The sequence below is a fragment of the Hyperolius riggenbachi genome, chromosome 3 (genome assembly GCF_040937935.1).
Source record: "Hyperolius riggenbachi isolate aHypRig1 chromosome 3, aHypRig1.pri, whole genome shotgun sequence".
Classification (NCBI taxonomy): domain Eukaryota; kingdom Metazoa; phylum Chordata; class Amphibia; order Anura; family Hyperoliidae; genus Hyperolius; species Hyperolius riggenbachi.
In genome coordinates this window covers 509,092,549-509,115,817 of record NC_090648.1, presented here as the reverse complement: position 1 = coordinate 509,115,817, position 23,269 = coordinate 509,092,549, and the positions used below count along the sequence as shown (strand labels likewise).

Below are 23,269 nucleotides of genomic sequence, written 5' to 3'. Positions count from 1 at the left end.
GAAAGACCTGTCCTGCTAGTCATTTCACCCCGAATGCTTCGGTAGTAAAATGATCCGAGATTCGGATCAAAGATCCGGATCTTTTCAATGATCCGATTCGAATCATCCGGATCATTGAAAAGATCCGAACTTCCCATCTCTATGCGCAATACTCAGTGAGGAAGGCTGCTTCCGGGCTGCCCATTCTGACATTTCACCGTACATACGGCGAGGCAGAAGAGTAGCAGTTTGTGATGACCTCCTGGAAGCGGCGCATGCGCAGTGCTGCAGGCAGCATTTTCCCGGCGGGTAGTTGAAAGCGACACTTGGATGATGTGAAGCAGCGGAAGCGGCTCCGCAGATTCGCATCGTCAGATGGTTTCTTTATGGCAAGGTCAGTGGCGGAGCAAAGCAAAATGATTTATAGAGGAGAAGAAAATTCCTCCTTTTTTTCCCTCTTCCCCGGGCAGCGCAGGGAGGGGAGAGAGCGGACGATCCGGGGGTGAGGAGGGCGAGTGGCGAATGTGCCGCTGGGAATCGTCAGCGGGCGGGGATTGCGCGGGGGATTCGAGCTCAGCTGGAGGATTGGCGGAGCCCAGGCGGGGGGTGACCGGGATTGGGGGTCCCGCACTATGGACAGGCCGGCCAGGTGGGTGATGGGGGCGGGGCTTCAGTCATCTGTGAGACTGACTGTGTTATGGGGGATGTAGGATCAGGTGGCTGTGTTATGGGGGATGTAGGATCAGGTGGCTGTGTTATGGGGGACATAGGATCAGGTGACTGTGTTATGGGGGACATTGGATCAGGTGACTGTGTTATGGGGGACATTGGATCAGGTGACTGTGTTATGGGGGATGTAGGATCAGGTGGCTGTGTTATGGGGGACATTGGATCAGGTGACTGTGTTATGGGGGACATAGGATCAGGTGACTGTGTTATGGGGGACATAGGATCAGGTGGCTGTGTTATGGGGGACATAGGATCAGGTGACTGTGTTATGGGGGACATAGGATCAGGTGACTGTGTTATGGGGATCAGGTGGCTGTGTTATGGGGGACATAGGATCAGGTGGCTGTGTTATGGGGGACATAGGATCAGGTGGCTGTGTTATTATGGGGGACATAGGATCAGGTGACTGTGTTATGGGGGACATAGGCTCAGGTGGCTGTGTTATGGGGGACATAGGATCAGGTGGCTGTGTTATGGGGGACATAGGCTCAGGTGACTGTGTTATGGGGGACATAGGCTCAGGTGGCTGTGTTATGGGGGACATTGGATCAGGTGACTGTGTTATGGGGACATTGGATCAGGTGACTGTGTTATGGGGGATGTAGGATCAGGTGGCTGTGTTATGGGGGACATAGGATCAGGTGACTGTGTTATGGGGGACATTGGATCAGGTGACTGTGTTATGGGGATCAGGTGGCTGTGTTATGGGGGACATAGGATCAGGTGGCTGTGTTATGGGGGACATAGGATCAGGTGGCTGTGTTATGGGGGACATAGGCTCAGGTGGCTGTGTTATGGGGGACATAGGCTCAGGTGGCTGTGTTATGGGGGACATTGGATCAGGTGACTGTGTTATGGGGACATTGGATCAGGTGACTGTGTTATGGGGGATGTAGGATCAGGTGGCTGTGTTATGGGGGACATAGGATCAGGTGGCTGTGTTATGGGGGACATAGGATCAGGTGACTGTGTTATGGGGATCAGGTGGCTGTGTTATGGGGGACATAGGATCAGGTGACTGTGTTATGGGGATCAGGTGGCTGTGTTATGGGGGACATAGGATCAGGTAGCTGTGTTATTATGCATACCTCCCAACATTTTGAGATGAGAAAGAGGGACACTTAAGCCACTCCCCTGCCACACCCCTAATCACGCCCCGTCACACCCCTAGTCACGCATACCATAAAGATTTAATGGGAAAAATATGTTTTTTTTATAAGTCAAACCACACTGGTCCTTTCTATCCTGGTTCATTTTCCTTCATATTAACATTTTAAAATTAGTAATATATCAATTTAAAGGATGGGAATAAAGTTTACAGTCAATCAAACACATTTTTAGTAGAGAAATATATATATTTACATAGAAAGAGGGACAAAGTCCTGAAAGAGGGACAAATGAGGAGGAAAGAGGGACAGAGGGACAGGGCTCCCAAAGAGGGACTGTCCCTCCGAAAAAGGGACAGTTGGGAGCTATGTTATGGGGGACATAGGATCAGGTGACTGTGTTATGGGGGACATTGGATCAGGTGACTGTGTTATGGGGGACATAGGATCAGGTGACTGTGTTATGGGGGACATTGGATCAGGTGACTGTGTTATGGGGGACATAGGATCAGGTGACTGTGTTATGGGGGACATAGGATCAGGTGGCTGTGTTATGGGGGACATAGGATCAGGTGACTGTGTTATGGGGGACATAGGATCAGGTGGCTGTGTTATGGGGGACATAGGATCAGGTGGCTGTGTTATGGGGGACATTGGATCAGGTGGCTGTGTTATGGGGGACATTGGATCAGGTGGCTGTGTTATGGGGGACATAGGATCAGGTGACTGTGTTATGGGGGACATAGGATCAGGTGACTGTGTTATGGGGACACAGGATCAGGTGACTGTGTTATGGGGGACATTGGATCAGGTGGCTGTGTTATGGGGGACGTAGGATCAGGTGACCATTAGTTCTGGTCTGAATATCTGCTAAATGATCATGGGGGGGGGGGGGGGGAGGGGGTGTTGCGGTGATTGCTTAATCCAGTGAGGAATTTTAGTAAATCTATTGTGGAGTGCTGTCCATTGAGAGATACATTTTTGGAATTTTTTTTGTTTGTGCAGCATTTGGTTAGGCGGCTGAAGGACTTGTGTGGGGAATTTTCCTACAGCGCACTCATTTAAGGTTTTTCTTTCCATTGAGAAGTTTGAGTTTACATTTTTTTCCCAAGTATATCCACTTTCTACTCCTAACCGTAGAGCTACGTCCAGGAGGCCATGTGCGCACCCGCGGCCATTCGCACGCGTGCATGCACGCTCCTGGCTGCGGATCGTTAGCCCAGGAATCAATGAATCGGGCTATTGAGCCCGATCACTGACTCCTCTCCCCCGCAGAAAAAGTGTCAGCTTCTCTCGGATGCTTTGCTTTTTCTGCTTCTTACGTCCCTCTATAAGCGTACATGTTACGCTTAGAGTGACGTCATGTAAACAAACCTAAGATTGCCATCTGGCCAAAAAGTAAAACTACATCTACATTAAAAAAAATAAACATATTTACATTAAAAAAATTACCATTTACATCCTACCCTCCCAAAAATACCCAAATAAAATGTTTAATAATAATTAAAAAAAATTACAATAAAAAAAAAAACAAATATTTACCTAAAGGTCTAAACTTTTTAAATATCCATGTAAAGATGAAAAAAAAATTTTTTTGTTAATATATTATAAGCTTGTAAATAGTGATGGATGCAAAACGGAAAAAAAATGCCCTTTTATATCCAAATAAAATATTGCCGCCATACATTGTGATAGGGACAGAATTTAAAGTGTAATAACCGAGACAAATGGGCAAATTTCAATACATGGGTTTTAATTATGGAGGCATGTGTTATTTTAAAACTATAATGGCCGAAAACTGAGAAATGATTTTTTCCGGTTTTTTTCTTATTCTTCCTGTTAAAATGCATTTACAGTAAAGTGGCTCTTAGCACGGGCGGATGGCGAATGTGCCGCTGGGAATCGTCAGCGGGCGGGGATTGCGCGGGGGATTCGAGCTACGCTGAAGTATTGGCGGAGCCCAGGCGGGGGGTGACCGGGATTGGGGGTCCCGCACTATGGACAGGCCGGCCAGGTGGGTGATGGGGGCGGGGCTTCAGTCATCTGTGATACTGACTGTGTTATGGGGGACATAGGATCAGGTGGCTGTGTTATGGGGGACATAGGATCAGGTGGCTGTGTTATGGGGGACATTGGATCAGGTGGCTGTGTTATGGGGGACATTGGATCAGGTGGCTGTGTTATGGGGGACATTGGATCAGGTGGCTGTGTTATGGGGGACATTGGATCAGGTGACTGTGTTATGGGGGACATTGGATCAGGTGACTGTGTTATGGGGGACATAGGATCAGGTGACTGTGTTATGGGGATCAGGTGGCTGTGTTATGGGGGACGTAGGATCAGGTGACTGTGTTATGGGGGACATAGGATCAGGTGACTGTGTTATTATGGGGGACATAGGATCAGGTGACTGTGTTATGGGGGACACAGGATCAGGTGGCTGTGTTATGGGGGACATAGGATCAGGTGGCTGTGTTATGGGGGACATTGGATCAGGTGACTGTGTTATGGGGGACATTGGATCAGGTGACTGTGTTATGGGGGACATAGGATCAGGTGACTGTGTTATGGGGGACATAGGATCAGGTGACTGTGTTATGGGGGACATAGGATCAGGTGGCTGTGTTATGGGGGACATAGGATCAGGTAGCTGTGTTATGGGGGACATAGGATCAGGTGGCTGTGTTATTATGGGGGACATAGGATCAGGTGGCTGTGTTATGGGGGACACAGGATCAGGTGGCTGTGTTATGGGGGACATAGGATCAGGTGACTGTGTTATGGGGGACATAGGATCAGGTGACTGTGTTATGGGGGACATAGGATCAGGTGACTGTGTTATGGGGACACAGGATCAGGTGGCTGTGTTATGGGGGACATAGGATCAGGTGGCTGTGTTATGGGGGACGTAGGATCAGGTGGCTGTGTTATGGGGGACGTAGGATCAGGTGGCTGTGTTATGGGGGACGTAGGATCAGGTGGCTGTGTTATGGGGGACGTAGGATCAGGTGACTGTGTTATGGGGGACGTAGGATCAGGTGACTGTGTTATGGGGGACACAGGATCAGGTGACTGTGTTATGGGGACATTGGATCAGGTGACTGTGTTATGGGGGACATTGGATCAGGTGGCTGTGTTATGGGGGACATTGGATCAGGTGACTGTGTTATGGGGGACATAGGATCAGGTGACTGTGTTATGGGGAACATAGGATCAGGTGACTGTGTTATTATGGGGGACATAGGATCAGGTGACTGTGTTATGGGGGACATAGGATCAGGTGGCTGGGTTATGGGGGACATAGGATCAGGTGACTGTGTTATGGGGGACGTTGGATCAGGTGACTGTGTTATGGGGGACGTTGGATCAGGTGACTGTGTTATGGGGGACGTTGGATCAGGTGACTTTGTTACGGGGATCAGGTGACAGGTGTATGGAGGGGATATTGAATAATTTAAAGTGGATCCGAGATGAACTTTTGCATAATTGTGTTCCTTTCCTATTGTTTATAGGGCATTCCTCAAGCCAAATACTTTTTTGTTTTAATTCTCTATAAACTAAACAAGCCCCGCCCACAGGTTTTCAGAGAGCCAAGGCACTTTCAGACAGTAGCAAGGGCTCATGAGAACTCAGTCTGGGCAGGAGAAGGGGGAGGTATTACTAGCCAGAGATTTTAGAGGTGGGGGGGGGGGGGGGGGGGGGTTGGTTTTTTTTTGCTCAAGATGCAGATAAGCCTGCCTCTGTGTAATGTTTACAAACAACAAGGCTGCTGTCATTGTATCACAGGAAGAAATAATCATTTTCTATTAAAGCTGTTTGCTTCTAGATTTGCTGTGTAACTATCTAAACTTTAGATAAGATATATAGAAAAGTTACTTGTTATAGTTAGTTTTTCCTCTCGGATCCGCTTTAACTGAATGTAAAAAAAAAAGTCTTACCTGGGGCTTCTGCTGGCTCCCTGCAGCCGCCCTGTGCTGGGACCGGGACAAAACAATCCTCTGGTCCCCCGCCTCAGCTCACTTTCATTTTTGGCGACTGACCCTGCGCGGCCCTGGCCATGCGCATCCTCTGCGCTGCCATCTGCGTGCGCAGTACGAAATTTCCTTTCCGCAGGGAGTGTGATTGGGGACGTGCAGGCGCAGTGGCCGAAAAAGAAACTGAGCCTCGGCGGGGGACCGGAGGATTGTTTTGTTCTGGCGCTGACATATTACGCAGCAAAGAGTATATATTCTTGTCACTAACTGTCCCTCACAGGGGCTCACAATCTAATCCCTACCATAGTCTATGTATGTATCGTGTAGTTATTGTAGTCTAGGGCCAATTTAGAGGAAGCCAATTAACTTATCTGTATGTTTTTGGGATATGGGGGGAAATCAGAGTGCCTGGAGGAAACCCACACAGACATGGGGAGAACGTACAAACTTCTTGCAGATGTTGAACTGGCTGGGATTCCAACCGGGGACCCAACGCTGCAAGGCGAGAGCGCTAACCACTACGCCACTGTGCTGTCCATAAGAAATGACCATTAGTTCTGGTCTGAATATCTGCTAAATGATCATGGGGGGGGGGGGGGGTTGCGGTGATTGCTTAATCCAGTGAGGAATTTTAGTAAATCTATTGTGGAGTGCTGTCCATTGAGAGATTCATTTTTGGAATTTTTTTTGTTTGTGCAGCATTTGGTTAGGCGGCTGAAGGACTTGTGTTGGGAATTTTCCTACAGCGCACTCATTGAAGGTTTTTCTTTCCATTGAGAAGTTTGAGTTTACATTTTTTTCCCAAGTATATCCACTTTCTCCTCCTAACCGTAGAGCTACGTCCAGGAGGCCATGTGCGCACCCGCGGCCATTCGCACGCGTGCACGCGCGCTCCTGGCTGCGGATCGTTAGCCCAGGAATCAATGAATCGGGCCATGGTGCCTGATCACTGACTCCTCTCCCCCGCAGAAAAAGCGACAGCTTCTCTCGGAAGCTACGCTTTTTCTGCCTCTTACATTCCCCCATAAGCGTACATGTTACGCTTAGAGTGACGTCATGTAAACAAACCTAAGGTTGCCATCTGGCCAAAAAGTAAAACTGCATCTACATTAAAAAAATAAACATATTTACATTAAAAAAAATTACTATTTACATCCCACCCTCCCAAAAATACCCAAATAAAATGTTTAATAATAATTAAAAAAAAAATTACAATAAAAAAAACAAATATTTACCTAAAGGTCTAAACTTTTTAAATATCCATGTAAAGATGAATTATTTTTTTTTTTAAAATATATTATAAGCTTGTAAATAGCGATGGATGCAAAACGGAAAAAAATGCCCTTTTATTTCCAAAATAAATATTGTCGCCATACATTGTGATAGGGACAGAATTTAAAGTGTAATAAACTAGACAAATGGGCAAATACAATACGTGGGTTTTATTTATGGAGGCATGTATTATTTTAAAACTATAATGGCCGAAAACTGAGAAATAATGAATTTTTTCCGTTTTTTTTTTTTTTTTTCTTATTCTTACTGTTAAAATGCATTTACAGGAAGGTAGCTCTTAGCAAAGAAAGCCTAATTGGTGGCAGAAAAAACAAGATGTAGATCAGTTAATTGTGATAAGTAGTGGTAAAGTTATAGGCTAATGAATGGGAGGTGAACATTGCTCGGATGCATAAAGTGAGGGCTGAAGTGGATATCTATGTTCCTTGCTCAACGTATAAACTCAAACTTCTTGTTCTAATCGCACCATATGTGAAAGCCTATTTTGTTAACATTATCTTTTTTAGGAATAAGAAAGCAGTCGATTACTCCCAGTTTTTAGATTTGGGCAATGATGGTAAGTTTGGGCATCTGACACTTTTTTATTTTATTTGTGATTTATTATTGCTTGTATTTGGGCCCACTTGGAGCGAAGACTGAGTATTTTATAAGCAAGATTCTTCATAAGCCGATGATGTATGGCCAGATCGACCAAGAGACAGACCTCTCTCTGATCAAATGTAACCGGAGAGAGATCTGTTGGCTGCCCATAAACTGCTGGACAATTCCCGATAATCGATTTTAGCATGAAATCTCTTGGGAATGGGCCTTGTAGTGCTGCGTCCGGTGCCTCGCCGCCCTCTGCGCTGTCTCCCTAATGATAAATGTGCCCACCAGTGCAGTATACTTCACCTGTCCATGTCCACCGCTGACTCCGGGCCCCATCTGCAATCCGCATACATACGCCCCACGTGGTTGCTGGCGTATACGTGGGCGCGCATGTAACGTCACACAGGCACCCGTGTTACTTTGGCAACCACGTGGGGCGTATGTATGCGGATTGTGGACGGGGTTACGGAACCAGCAGTGGACATGGACAGGTGACGTATACAGCACTGGTGGGCACATTTAACATTGGGGGGGGGGGGGTGGCGCTGGAGGTTCCGTCACATTTGCCGCTTGTCCCGATATTGTTCGTTGTTACCTTTCGAGCTTCCGATCGATCACAATGGCCTGACATCGTGCAGCATGTCCGGTCAACACAAGCAACCGATTTTGGCCTGAAATTGGTTGCATCGTCGAACGGGCATGCTCTTGGCGGCATTGATTTTCATCCGATTTGATATTTATCAAATCAGATGGTCGATTGGCAGCCAAGTTGAGAGATATATGACCACCTTTAAAGTGAACCAGAGACCCTCATGTATTTTACCACATATATCAGTGGGAACATTAGAGAAAGCGCCTACCATGCTCTCTGTTTCATCCTTCACTGCTCAGCCTGCTTGTTATCAGCCCTGATAAAATCCCCGGCTGAGCATTCAGTCTGGCTTTACTCAGGGATCATTATAGCTGAGTCTGTCTTCTCTATAATTATTCCCTGCAAAGCCAGACTGAATGCTCAGTCCGGGATTCTTATCACAGCTGATAACAGACACTTTTAGCAGTGAGGATGAAACAGAGAGTAGGGTAGGTGTTTTCTCTAATGTTCTTACTGATATATGTGGTAAAATACATGAGGGTGCTTCGTCTCTGGTTCACTTTAAGACCTTGTTCATAAGAAGCCGTGTTCTCCCCAGGCCCTTTTAGCTGGGTCCTCCACCCGGCTAGATTTGGTGACCACCCGGCAGTCATCAGCTCACCTCCTCCTATGCTGAAAGCAGAGTTGCCCTGCATTTTCATCTTGCCCCACCCGGCTACTTTTTCATGCCACCCGGCTGGAAAATAATTCTGGGGAGAACACTGGTAAAGCACCATCTTCCGAGGTGCTGTACAGATTACATTGGAGACTATATTGGTGGCGGTAAATGCCAAAGAGACCAGCAGAGTCGACTTTTGTTTAAAGCAGGGATGTCAAACCGGTCCTACGAGGGCCGAGGTCCTCACACATATTTGCCACAGCTCACATTATATTGATGGGTGTGAATCAGGAAAGGTGCGGTCCATCCGGTAGCACACATTCCTCTCTTTCTCAGTCCATCCTAAACACTGACATGGATCCGGCCCCACAGGCCTCAGTGGTCTCCGCAGAATTTTTTCCCAGCCGGGTGGCATCAAAAAATAGCCGGGTGGGGCGAGATGACTGAATGCAGGGGCGGAGCTTCTGAGCACAACTCTGCTTACAGCATAGGAGGAGGTGAGCCGATGACAGCCAGGCGGGGCGAGATGACTGAATGCAGGGGCGGAGCTTCTGAGCACAACTCTGCTTACAGCATAGGAGGAGGGGAGCCGATGACAGCCAGGCGGGGCGAGATGACTGAATGCAGGGGCGGAGCTTCTGAGCACAACTCTGCTTACAGCATAGGAGGAGGTGAGCCGATGACAGCTGGGCGGGGCGAGATGACTGAATGCAGGGGCGGAGCTTCTGAGCACACCTCTGCTTACAGCATAGAAGGAGGTGAGCCGATGACAGCCAGGCGGGGCGAGATGACTGAATGCAGGGGCGGAGCTTCTGAGCACACCTCTGCTTACAGCATAGGAGGAGGGGAGCCGATGACAGCCGGGTGGGGCGAGATAAGAGAATGCAGGGAAGGTGCTTCTCTGCACAACTCTGCTTACAGCATAGGAGGAGGGGAGCCGATGACAGCCAGGCGGGGCGAGATGACTGAATGCAGGGGCGGAGCTTCTGAGCACAACTCTGCTTACAGCATAGGAGGAGGGGAGCCGATGACAGCCAGGCGGGGCGAGATGACTGAATGCAGGGGCGGAGCTTCTGAGCACAACTCTGCTTACAGCATAGGAGGAGGGGAGCCGATGACAGCCAGGCGGGGCGAGATGACTGAATGCAGGGGCGGAGCTTCTGAGCACACCTCTGCTTACAGCATAGGAGGAGGTGAGCGGATGACAGCTGGGTGGGGCGAGATGACTGAATGCAGGGGCGGAGCTTCTGAGCACAACTCTGCTTACAGCATAGGAGGAGGGGAGCCGATGACAGCTGGGTGGGGCGAGATGACTGAATGCAGGGACGGAGCTTCTGAGCACAACTCTGCTTACAGCATAGGAGGGGGTGAGCCGATGACAGCCAGGCGGGGCGAGATGACTGAATGCAGGGGCGGAGCTTCTGAGCACACCTCTGCTTACAGCATAGGAGGAGGTGAGCCGATGACAGCTGGGTGGGGTGAGATGACTGAATGCAGGGGCGGAGCTTCTGAGCACACCTCTGCTTACAGCATAGGAGGAGGTGAGCTGATGACAGCCAGGCGGGGTGAGATGACTGAATGCAGGGGCGGAGCTTCTGAGCACACCTCTGCTTACAGCATAGGAGGAGGGGAGCCGATGACAGCTGGGTGGGGTGAGATGACTGAATGCAGGGGCGGAGCTTCTGAGCACACCTCTGCTTACAGCATAGGAGGAGGGGAGCCGATGACAGCCAGGCGGGGCGAGATGACTGAATGCAGGGGCGGAGCTTCTGAGCACACCTCTGCTTACAGCATAGGAGGAGGTGAGCCGATGACAGCTGGGTGGGGTGAGATGACTGAATGCAGGGGCGGAGCTTCTGAGCACACCTCTGCTTACAGCATAGGAGGAGGTGAGCCGATGACAGCCAGGTGGGGCGAGATGACTGAATGCAGGGGCGGAGCTTCTGAGCACACCTCTGCTTACAGCATAGGAGGAGGTGAGCTGATGACAGCTGGGTGGGGCGAGATGACTGAATGCAGGGGCGGAGCTTCTGAGCACACCTCTGCTTACAGCATAGGAGGAGGTGAGCCGATGACAGCTGGGTGGGGCGAGATGACTGAATGCAGGGGCGGAGCTTCTGAGCACACCTCTGCTTACAGCATAGGAGGAGGTGAGCCGATGACAGCCAGGCGGGGCGAGATGACTGAATGCAGGGGCGGAGCTTCTGAGCACACCTCTGCTTACAGCATAGGAGGAGGGGAGCCGATGACAGCTGGGTGGGGTGAGATGACTGAATGCAGGGGCGGAGCTTCTGAGCACACCTCTGCTTACAGCATAGGAGGAGGGGAGCCGATGACAGCCAGGCGGGGCGAGATGACTGAATGCAGGGGCGGAGCTTCTGAGCACACCTCTGCTTACAGCATAGGAGGAGGTGAGCCGATGACAGCTGGGTGGGGTGAGATGACTGAATGCAGGGGCGGAGCTTCTGAGCACACCTCTGCTTGCAGCATAGGAGGAGGTGAGCTGATGACAGCCGGGTGGGGCGAGATGACTGAATGCAGGGGCGGAGCTTCTGAGCACACCTCTGCTTACAGCATAGGAGGAGGTGAGCTGATGACAGCTGGGTGGGGCGAGATGACTGAATGCAGGGGCGGAGCTTCTGAGCACACCTCTGCTTACAGCATGGAAGGAGGTGAGCCGATGACAGCCGGGCGGGGCGAGATGACTGAATGCAGGGGCGGAGCTTCTGAGCACACCTCTGCTTACAGCATAGGAGGAGGGGAGCCGATGACAGCCAGGCGGGGCGAGATGTCTGAATGCAGGGGCGGAGCTTCTGAGCACAACTCTGCTTACAGCATAGGAGGAGGTGAGCCGATGACAGCCAGGTGGGGCGAGATGTCTGAATGCAGGGGCGGAGCTTCTGAGCACAACTCTGCTTACAGTATAGGAGGAGGGGAGCCGATGACAGCCAGGCGGGGCGAGATGACTGAATGCAGGGGCGGAGCTTCTGAGCACAACTCTGCTTACAGCATAGGAGGAGGTGAGCCGATGACAGCCAGGTGGGGCGAGATGACTGAATGCAGGGGCGGAGCTTCTGAGCACAACTCTGCTTACAGCATAGGAGGAGGGGAGCCGATGACAGCCAGGCGGGGCGAGATGACTGAATGCAGGGGCGGAGCTTCTGAGCACAACTCTGCTTACAGCATAGGAGGAGGGGAGCCGATGACAGCCAGGCGGGGCGAGATGACTGAATGCAGGGGCGGAGCTTCTGAGCACAACTCTGCTTACAGCATAGGAGGAGGGGAGCCGATGACAGCCGGGTGGGGCGAGATGACTGAATGCAGGGGCGGAGCTTCTGAGCACAACTCTGCTTACAGCGTAGGAGGAGGTGAGCCGATGACAGCCAGGCGGGGCGAGATGACTGAATGCAGGGGCGGAGCTTCTGAGCACAACTCTGCTTACAGCATAGGAGGAGGTGAGCCGATGACAGCCAGGCGGGGCGAGATGACTGAATGCAGGGGCGGAGCTTCTGAGCACAACTCTGCTTACAGCATAGGAGGAGGTGAGCCGATGACAGCCGGGTGAAGCACCCGGCCAAAAGAGTGTAGGGAGAACACTAAGGCCTGGAGTGCGACACCTGTAGTATAAAAGGAAATAAATATGGCAGCCTCCATATCCCTCTCACTTCAGGTTCCCTTTAAAGGCATTGGGCTCGATCCAGTTCACTTTTTCTCCTAGTTCATATTTTCACATTAATAAAATGCCTTTAAACCACCAGTAAGAAATAAAAGGGTCAGAATAATTTTGACAGGACTTTTTTACTTACATTTTGGTACTTGTAGAGATCAGAAAAGTTATTTTAAACCGAAGATGAGAAATAATCTCCTAGGAGAAAACTTAAAGTGGATCCGAGATAAACTTTTACTCATTGCATAATTGTGTTCCTTTCCTATTGTTTATAGGGCATTCCTCAAGCCAAATACTTTGTTTTTGTTTTAATACTCTAATTCCCTATAAACTAAACAAGCCACGCCCACAGGTTTTCAGAGAGCCAAGGCACTTTCAGACAGTAGCAAGGGCTCATGGGAGCTCAGTCTGGGCAGGAGGAGGGGGAGGTATTACTAGCCAGAGATTTCAGAGGCAGAGGGGAGGAGGGAGGACGAGGGGGGATTAGGATTTTTTTTTTTTTTTGCTGAAGATGCAGATAAGCCTGCCTCTGTGTAATGTTTGCAAACAACATGGCTGCTGTCATTGTATCACAAGAAGAAATAATCATATTCTATTAAAGCTGTTTGCAGCTAGATTTGCTGTGTAAACTATCTAATATATATATTAGTATGTTACTTGTTATAGTTAGTTTTTCATCTACGGATCCGCTTTAACCGAAAAAGTGAATTGCGTATGGCCCCCTGTCATCTAAAGCACTGAAACAACTCAGCAGTGCCAATTGTCAACAATATTGTCTACACAGCATTGCCCGCCACCTGCCCCTCCCACTCCTCCCTTGCCCCGCCTTCACACGCAGAATGATGTTACTCTAGGCGTATTCATTAGTATGTCATGTTTTTTTTTTACTGTGGAACAGATGAGGATTTTGCTTCCGCTGCACCTGTAAGTAAAAAGGCGCGAGTGGAGACAAAGCGGGAGAAGAAAGAGAAACCCGCAAAGAAGAACAAAGAGGAGTCTTCATCCCCCAAAAATTCCCAGGGCAAGAGGTGAGTTGTCGTTGCATCTGGGTATGTCTCTGCAGGGAGAGATACCGCGGTACAGGCGAGAGCGCAGTCGTGCATGCGCAGTACAGAACGACCCGGGAGCACTCGGACACCTGAAGCCTCACAGCTGTATGAAGTGACAACGCTATAACAAGGGTACTGTGAGAGGAACAGGAAGGCTCTATAGGACCCAGACCCTTCCCCTCCATACGTGTCTGTTTTTTTTTAAATTTTAATTTCTCTTCACATTAACGATAAAGGACCACTGAAGTTGTCTGGCTGTCCTGCTGAGCCTCTGCCTCTAATACTATTAGCCATAGCCCCTGAACAAGCATGCAGCAGATCAGGTGCTTCTGACGTTATTGACAGATCCGACAAGATTAGCTGCATGCTTGTTCCTGGTGCCTGGTCACTAGGGGAGTGTAAACCTCTGGGGCTCAAAAAGTTAAAGCCCTGCTAAATGAAAGTAAAGAGGTTCACATAGTATGCCTTGTATATTCCCTGGAAATAACACAGGCTCTTATGCTTAAAAAAAAAAAAATGCCTCAGGACTTGCCGTATATACTCGCATATAAGCTGAGGTACCCACTTTTCCCTCAGAAACTAGGAAAAGTGAATGACTCGTGTATAAGCCCCCTCCCTAATATAGCCCCCTCCACAATAGCCAGATGTGCTCCAAGGATCATACACCTGTGTCTCAAGATGCCACTTGATGTCATGGATATGAGACACAGCGATTGCCACACAGGAAGAATCCCCGATCATTGTACCGCTGACACGTTGCTTGCACGCTCCGCTCCACAAGCCGGGGGACACAGGTAGTCTTGAGCAGCGCACTCTGCACACCATGTTGCGGGGGATGGGGGGACACAGGAAGTCTTGAGCAGCGCACTCTGCACAGCATGTTGCAGGGGATGGGGGCACAGACACAGCAGGGATCCAGCTGGCAAGAGCAGGATCACTAGTGCACGATCCTTACGCTCCTCTGCCAGTAACAAAACCTGCTCCACCATCCGTTCTGCTCCACTGCCTCGCATATAAGCTGAGGGGGTAACTTCTCAGCACATTTTTATGCTGAAAAATTAGGCTTATACACGAGTATATAAGATATTTGCAGAGCACGACTTACTTTTCCATTAAAAAACAACAAATATGTAAACCTGCTCTAACATCTGCTTCACTCTCTATTCTTCCCCAGGTTGCCTTTGGATGATAAAATTTACCAGCGAGATCTGGAAGTGGCTTTGGCTCTGTCCGTGCAGGAGACGTCCGTGGTTCTGGAACATACGCCCAGCAGCGGTATATCATGCCTTGTGAATGTGGTGGAGTGATGTGTGCGATAGGGATGCAAATTTTATGGAAATTTTGTATGCAGCTTGAACATGAACCAATCAAATCCTATTGAACTAAAATTTGATTGGTCCGTCTTCAAACTGCATAAATCACAATTATCTCAATCTCATTGACCATCCCTAGTGTGTGGCTGAATTGGGCCTGTAGTGTATGGGGAGCAGAGAGGGGACCTATACGGGGTGGGGCACGGGGGGGTTGCTTAGGGATAGGGTTTTTTAGAAATTGTCAATCCACTTTATCCAGTCTTTGTTACTGTATATTTGTATAACCTCAGACAGAATTTCAGCGTGCATGCGTGTTGGAATTGGCAAAATTCCTAACTGGCAGGAAGGGAGCGTGATTGGAAGTATTCCGAGCTGCATACAATTTGCATGTGAGCCAGAATTGTCAGCATATCATTGCCCGTCTCTGCTGGCAGTCCGTCCTCTCTGGCCTGGTTTTAGTTTTGGCCAGGGCTGTGGAGTCAGTACAAAAATTCCACTCCAATTCCTCTAATTTTACAAATAACAATCTTGTTGGTTGAAAGTATGTAACACAAAAGGCAAAACTGTATTAAGATGGCATCTGCTTTTGGGAACAAAAAGCTCCTGGCCAGGAAGCTGACGCTCTACCTTGTCAGCCATTCCGGCCTGTCATTAACAACGTGAATGCCACAGTATGTTGTCTGTATAATAAGATTCACCGGAGCCCCATATCTGCTGGGTTATGGCGTGTAGCCCTGCCACCTTGCAGAAAAAGGCCTCACCCTTTTCTTTATCTGATAGAGAGAAGGCCAGGGCATCTTCTGCAAGGGAGCAGGTCTGTGCCTCCTAACACAGCTGATACAGGGTTGCAGTGAATCTTATTAATCAGACAATGGTCTCTATTCACAAGTAAGTTGTTCCTGATTAACTTAATAATTAATAATAATTATTACAAATATTACATTTCTTACCTTAATTATATTATGTTTTTGCTCTTTGGAAGCTAAAAAAAAAAAAACCTAGATAAGGTAAAAACAGGTGATAAAGCTTTGTGACTCCTGCCCAATGTGTTGGGACACTCTAACTTTTAAAGGGAATATCGAAGCTGCATAAAAAAAGGACATCTACTTACCTGGGGCTTCCTCCAGCCCCTAGCAGCTGCAATGTCCCTCGCTGCATCTCCGCTCTCAGCTGCTGGCTCCGGTCCCCAGCCAGGTCATCTTCTACTGCGCTTGCGTGAGCACCGCTGTCAATCGCAGTACACTCCACACCACGTGCGAGTGAGTGACAGCTCCACGCCTCGTGCGAGTGAGTGACAGCTCCACGTCTCGTGCGAGTGAGTGACAGCTCCGCGCCTCGTGCGAGTGAGTGACAGCTCCGCGCCTCGTGCGAGTGAGTGACAGCTCCGCGCCTCGTGCGAGTGAGTGACAGCTCCGCGCCTCGTGCGAGTGAGGGACAGCTCCGCGCCTCGTGCGAGTGAGGGACAGCTCCGCGCCTCGTGCGAGTGAGGGACAGCTCCGCGCCTCGTGCGAGTGAGGGACAGCTCCGCGCCTCGTGCGAGTGAGGGACAGCTCCGCTCCTCGTGGGAGTGAGCCACAGCTCCGCGCCACGTGGGAGTGAGCCACAGCTCCGCGCCACGTGGGAGTGAGCGACAGCTCCGCGCCACGTGGGAGTGAGCGGCAGCTCCGCGCCACGTGGGAGTGAGCGGCAGCTCCGCGCCACGTGGGAGTGAGCGGCAGCCCCGCGCCACGTGGGAGTGAGCGGCAGCCCCGCGCCACGTGGGAGTGAGCGGCAGCCCCGCGCCACGTGGGAGTGAGCGGCAGCCCCGCGCCACGTGGGAGTGAGCGGCAGCCCCGCGCCACGTGGGAGTGAGCGGCAGCCCCGCGCCACGTGGGAGTGAGCGGCAGCCCCGCGCCACGTGGGAGTGAGCGGCAGCCCCGCGCCACGTGGGAGTGAGCGGCAGCTCCGCGCCACGTGGGAGTGAGCGGCAGCTCCGCGCCACGTGGGAGTGAGTGACAGCTGATGCTCTGCAGGGGAATGAGGGGATTCTTCTTCTAGTACACATTCTTCATGCACAATCTGAACATGGATCAATCCTTAGGCAGTGTAACTGTGGGTACATGTAAGAGTAATGTGCAGGTACAATGCAGGGGAATGAGGCGATTCTTCTTCTAGTACACATTCTTCATGCACAATCTGAACATGGATCAATCCTTAGGCAGTGTAACTGTGGGTACATGTAAGAGTGATGTGCAGGTACAATGCAGGGGAATGAGGCGATTCTTCCTCTATTACACATTCTTCATGCACAATCTGAACCATGTTTAGGGGGGGATAGACAACACCACTGCAATCAGTATGCACAAAATTCTGAGTGGATTCACTACAGCTCTATGGGGAGTGCATATAGTACTACTGATTAACTTAAAGGGACACTTAAGTCAAACAAAAAAAGAGTTTTACTCACCTGGGGCTTCCAATAGCCCCCTGCAGCAGTCCGGTGCCCTCGCCGTCTCCCTCCAATCCTCCTGGCCCCGCCAGCAGCCACTTCCTGTTTCGGTGACAGGAGCTGACAGGCTGGGGACGCGAGTGATTCCCAGACACATTAGCACCCTCTATGCTGCTATATGGTATATGATATATGCTATAGCAGCATAGATGGCGCTATTGTTTTTTTTTTTTTTTTTTTTTTTTTTTTTTTATTTATTTTTTTTTTTTTTTTTTTTTTTTTATAAACTCAGTACACATACCCAGATTCATGAGTAATCAGTTACATGGGGCATTAGCAGTTTCTTTTCTTGCCATACCCCTAAACTGAAATGTGTAATCATCATAGTTTAAATATCGTGAGTTAGTAAGCGTTAAGTAGGTATCACTGTATTCCTCTTCATCACTGCGCCCTTATTTCTCCCGACTACCTGACTGTTGCTGGGACAATTATCTAGTTATCTTTCTCATACAACAATCATATACATGGGCCCCATCCACAGCCTGCAAATATTCCTCTCATCTCTCCATCTTCTCTCTTAAAGGGTATCTGTACCTTGCAACTAACATACGCGTCTCAGACATACCATTCACAGTCACTCTGTCATCCATTCTCTCCCCGGGGTCCCCCGTCCCACCCCAACACCAACCATTACCGCCCACTTCCAACCCCAACAACCCTCTCTGATGGCTCCGAATTCTCAGCTCATTCCCTCCCCAGGGTAAACCTAACCAAGATTAGCCACAAGACTTCTCCATATTTCTTCTACCTTATTCGTGGTTCCCAGCTCCATGTTCTTACACAGTTCATCCATCCTAGCAAACCATTCTCCTATATCTAGCCTAGACGGGTTTTTCCAGTTGTTAGCGATAATACTTTTGGCAACAATCGTGCCATATTCTTTAATCAGTGAGCATCCCGGGCTTTCTTTTTTAACTGTATAACTGAGGATTGCTTCCTTCGGGGTAAGTTCAAATTTTCCTTTTAGCAATCTCCCGGCCAGAAGGATGATATCATCCCAAAATTTTCTGACTATCGGGCACTGCCACCACATATGTAAGGTATCTCCGTCCCCCTGTCCACACCTCCAACACATCACCTTGCGGTTTGCAAACTTACCAACACGGGATGGTGTCATGTACCATCTACCAATTGTTTTAAATTGGGTCAATTGTAATCTTGGATCTTTGATTTTAAAAGTATTTACCCATATTTGTGGCCATAACCCTTCCAGACTGGACCCCAGGTCACTTTCCCATTTTCTGCAATATGCCGGGAGGTCCTGGTCATATTCTGCTGCGCAGATGTCTGCGTATAAACTGGAAATGGATTTATTCATTTTTTTTCCCAGATAAAAGTGTCTCTCGAAATTATTCAGCTCCCTCTTCTGAACCACCCTCGAGGCAAACTTACAGAAGAAACTATGTATCTGGGAGAGACCCCAAAAACCAATCTGGTCACTACACTCAAGAATCGATCTAATTCCGAGCGTGGGGTTTCCCCCAATATCTACAGCACGTGTTTCACGACTTATATTATGTTTACCAAACCAAGCTGGGTCAAGACCTGGGGGGAAGTCTGGATTATCTCGTAGGGTTATCAAGGGGGAAAACCCCGTTTTTTTTTGCCATTTTTCAATTATCCAGAGTACTGATTTCAGGGTTGGTTTAATCAACGGATGGGAAGATGTGTTATAAACTTTATTGATATTTTTAGTGATCCAAGTAAAGACTAGATCAAAATCTGCTTCTTCTTCCTCCAACCGTGGCCATATCTTATTCTCTGTACCAGTGGTGGTCTCCCTTTTCCATTCTAGAAATCTTGTCAGATGTACACTCTTATGATAGTTATATAAATTTGGAGCGGCAAGTCCGCCCTGGTCTTTTCTTTTCATGACTAATTTATAATTTATTCTGTGTTTAGCATTGTTCCAGATAAAATTCTGGAATATCTTGTGCCAATTCTGGAACCATATATTAGGGATGGCTATTGGTAGACTCTGCAACAAAAAGATGAGTTTAGGGAGGATCAACATTTTAATAATGTTAATCCTACCAATTAAGTTGAAACACGGACGGTCCCAAGATCTCAGCTTCTTTTTACATTCACCCACTATTTTCAAAAAGTTATTTTTAAAAATCGAATCAAGATTGCTGGTAAGATTGATACCTAAATATTTAATTGCATGATTATTACCTTTAAACTCACTATTCTGTTTTATCTCTTCCATGAGTTCTGCCGAACAGCCTATATTTAGAATCTCTGTTTTTTCTTTATTAAGTTTAAAATTTGAATATTTTGCAAAAAAGTTAAATTTATCTCGACAATTTATTGTTGAATTAAGTGGATCTGTCAAAGTTAGGAGTAAATCGTCGGCATAGGCCAGGATCTTCATCTCGCCTTGTCTAGTTTTTATACCTCTGATTTCCTCATCCTGTTGGATAGCTTGAATAATTGTTTCAATGCCAAGATTAAATAGAATGGGGGACAAGGGACATCCTTGCCTAACCCCGTTTGAGATAGGAAAAGTGTGATCAAGCTGATTATTTACCTTGACACTTGAACTTTGGTTTTTATAAAGTTTCTTCAAGTTCCCAATAAATATTGGGCCTAGTCCAAATTCTACCAGCACTGCAAAGATAAAGCCTCTCGATATACGGTCAAATGCTTTTTCAGCGTCCACTGCAATCAGTATGCACAAAATTCTGAGTGGATTCACTACAGCTCTATGGGGAGTGCATATAGTACTACTGATTAACTTAAAGGGACACTTAAGTCAAACAAAAAAAATGAGTGAGTAAAACTCATTTTTTTTGTTTGACTTAAGTGTCCCTTTAACTTGTAGTCACCAACCCCAAATTTAACCGCATGCCAAATTGATTGATTTTATGAGCAAAAGGAGTGCATGAATTTGCATACAAAATTTGCATTAGCCTGCATCAATGCAGAATTATTTCCATCTCATTGACCATCTCTATTAGTGACACAGCTACACACCAGGCTTTATACTTACAGCAGATATGTTATTTATTATATGTAAAAGATTCCTGTGTACACATCATATATACTGTCACAATCGGATGTGTAAATTATTGCAGCACAAATAACTGTTGTTTTTTTTTGTTTGGTTTATTTCATTTTTGTGGATTACACACATCTATTACTGTATATATGTATGTGTATGTATATGTGTGTGTTTTATTTTTGATTATTATATGAGAAATCTAAATTGTATCATATTTTCTCTTTTAAAGGGGCAGTATGGCAAAAAAAATTAACATTTTAACATGTGCAAACATATCTCCTATGTTGCTGTCACTTACAGTAGGTAGCAGAAATCTGACAGAAGTAACCGGTTTTGGACTAGTCCATCTCTTCATAGGGGATTCTCAGCAAAGTTTTTATTTTTTATAATGATATTCCATAGCAAGGACTTAAACAATGATGCTGGCCAGCTTCCCTGCTCACTACGCAGTTGTTTGGCAGTTGGACAGAGCAACTGCCATTCACTAAAGCTGAGTACACACGTACGATAACGATCGTTCAAAAACGAACGATAACGACAATTGGACCGATAATCGTGCGCTCCAAATTTTCCAACGATCGTTTTTTGGGACGATAACGACCGTTATCGTTCAATCCGACCGATCCAACCCGGCGGATTTTTTCGAAAGATAATCGTTCAATCGTTGCAGTGTGTACAAAGATCGTCCGATAACGCATGTTCTTATTGCCTGTCATAACGTCACTTCCGTTTGCGCACGCATTTTTTAATCGTTCGTCGTTCAGTACTTTATACTTATATCGTTCACGTGTGTACACAATCGTTCATTACGAACAATCTTTTCCGTCTAATTTGAATATCGTGTAAACGTCACGAATCGTTCGTAACGAACGATCTTTATCGGACGTGTATACGAACCTTTAGTGCTTTTGAAAATAAATAAATCCCTGAGAACCTTCCATGCAGGGATGGACTACTCAAAAACCTGTCAGTTCTGTCAGATTTCTACTACCTACTGTAAGTGACAGCAACATAGGAGAAAAGTAATTCATGGCTCATTTTACTCTGGAAAAAATGTACTTATTTCTATATATGTTTGCACGTATTTTAAATGTTATAATTTTTTGCCATAGTGCTCCTTTAATTACAGTTTAAATTTATTAGGAGTTGGCGTCTGTGCATTTTTTTTCCTTCATCTGACTCCAGGTACCCAAAAATCGCTCCGCCTCCACAGCCCTGCTTTTGGCAGATGGAAATGTGAAAGTTTGGTTTCCTTGGCAACATTTGTGTGATTGGTGAAGCGCTGTGTTGGTTTGGCGGTTGAATTCCTTACGGGATTATCGTTTGTTTTGTTTCAGGATCTCCGTCCTGCGTTCCCAGCGAGAATCCCGATCAGGAGACATCCTTCTCTAACTGCAGCGTGAATAGCAGCGCTCTGGGTATTACGATTGTATTTTTACTCATAAGATATTGTGACAAAAGTTCCATTTTTAGTTTTTTGTTTTTTCCAATCAGTGGAATAGTATTCGGGGTGAGATGGAAAACTCATTTTCAAGGCTGTCGCTGAATGATCTGCTACTTTTCTAAGAATGTAATTACCTTTGCTGCTTTAAGCAGAACTTAACTCTTGCACAGCGCGCAATGAAAAGTCTTCATTCCACTTATAATTGCTGCTGAAATCCACTGCTCTGTGTTCTGTGTGCATTTAGCCGCATAACAAGGTATCATTAGTTCTTATCAGCAGCTGTGAATAGACTGCAGGAGAGTGCTGCCAATGCAGCTCTCTTCATACAGTAAATGCTGAAGCTTAACCCTTTCAGTGCTCCCTGCTCCATTTTTTTGTGATATAACAGTTTCCATTTGAATCATATTTTAATACATTGTTGTGGTGTGTAGCCGAGAGAGGGTATTTCATTGTGGCATCGAGGGGCCTGGCCTGAAGGGTACCTAAAGCAGCTACTGTCCTGCTTACAGCCCCAGACCCCATGCAGCCCCCACTGCCGCTGTTGTCCTGCTTACAGCCCCAGACCTCATGCCCCCCCCAGTCTGTTATGTCAGAATTCGTCCAGTGATTTCTCTGCCACATAAAGCTTATTTGAGCTGCCCCTGGACTCAGTTCATGGCATGCGCCACCGCATATTTATGTATGGGAGGCGTGGCTAGATGTGACATAAAAGGCCGTCCGATGCCTGAGAGGGGAGGAGTCTGCAGATACTCTGCACTACAGAAAACCGCACCTCTGTGCCGCTTATTTAGCTTTTCGTTAAGGCCTCGTTCACATAATTTAGCGCAGATGGGCGTGCGATCTGAATGCAATGCGTACGATCGCACGCCGGCTGCGCTGCTGACCCATTCACTACAGTGCATGGGTCAGCACTACGTTTCCCGAGCTTGTGGGTTGATATTTTTTTTTTTTTTTCATCTAAAATTGGTCCAGACAGTAGAAATTGATCAGCGCAGGGGGTCGGGAGCAGCGGCAGACCGGCTCCTAGCGTTGCACTGGATTGAATGGTCCAACGCTGCGGTTCAATAGATTTCATACTCAAATCTATTCAACAATCTGTTCCTTGCGTGTAGCACAGATCGGATAGATCCTGGTCAGGGTTTGGCGCTAGTCTAGTTTAAGGGACCCAGCAGGAAACCTCATAGGGAACAGTTGTCCAATCCCAGCATCCTCTACAGCACAAAGCGTTGTGATTGGCTGAACAGTGTAGGCGGAGTTTACACCAGCCTATTTGAAGCCTAGCAGCTGGCGAGATTGCCGCCCACCCAATCACGTTGGCTGAAAATTTCCCTGTGAGGTTTCCTGCTTTATCCCCTAAACCAGTGGTCCTCAAACTAAGGCCCGCG

The 23,269-nt window shown here is 47.7% G+C and overlaps 1 protein-coding gene across 2 annotated transcripts in view; it reads left to right on the top strand.

The window, feature by feature from the left end:
• Positions 1-296: 296 nt before the first annotated feature.
• The window catches only part of RAD51AP1 (RAD51 associated protein 1), a 40,877-nt gene continuing 17,904 nt past the window's right edge, over positions 297-23,269 (top strand). Inside the window, exons 1-5 of one of the 2 annotated variants that reach the window (XM_068278366.1) lie at positions 297-373; positions 7,588-7,637; positions 13,485-13,614; positions 14,810-14,910; positions 21,778-21,858. In XM_068278366.1, the coding sequence (XP_068134467.1) occupies positions 366-373; positions 7,588-7,637; positions 13,485-13,614; positions 14,810-14,910; positions 21,778-21,858 (370 nt within the window). In that variant the 5' untranslated portion in view covers positions 297-365. Of the gene's footprint in view, positions 374-3,739; positions 3,829-7,587; positions 7,638-13,484; positions 13,615-14,809; positions 14,911-21,777; positions 21,859-23,269 lie in introns of those variants that run through there. The other variant, XM_068278365.1, reaches the window with a different exon arrangement.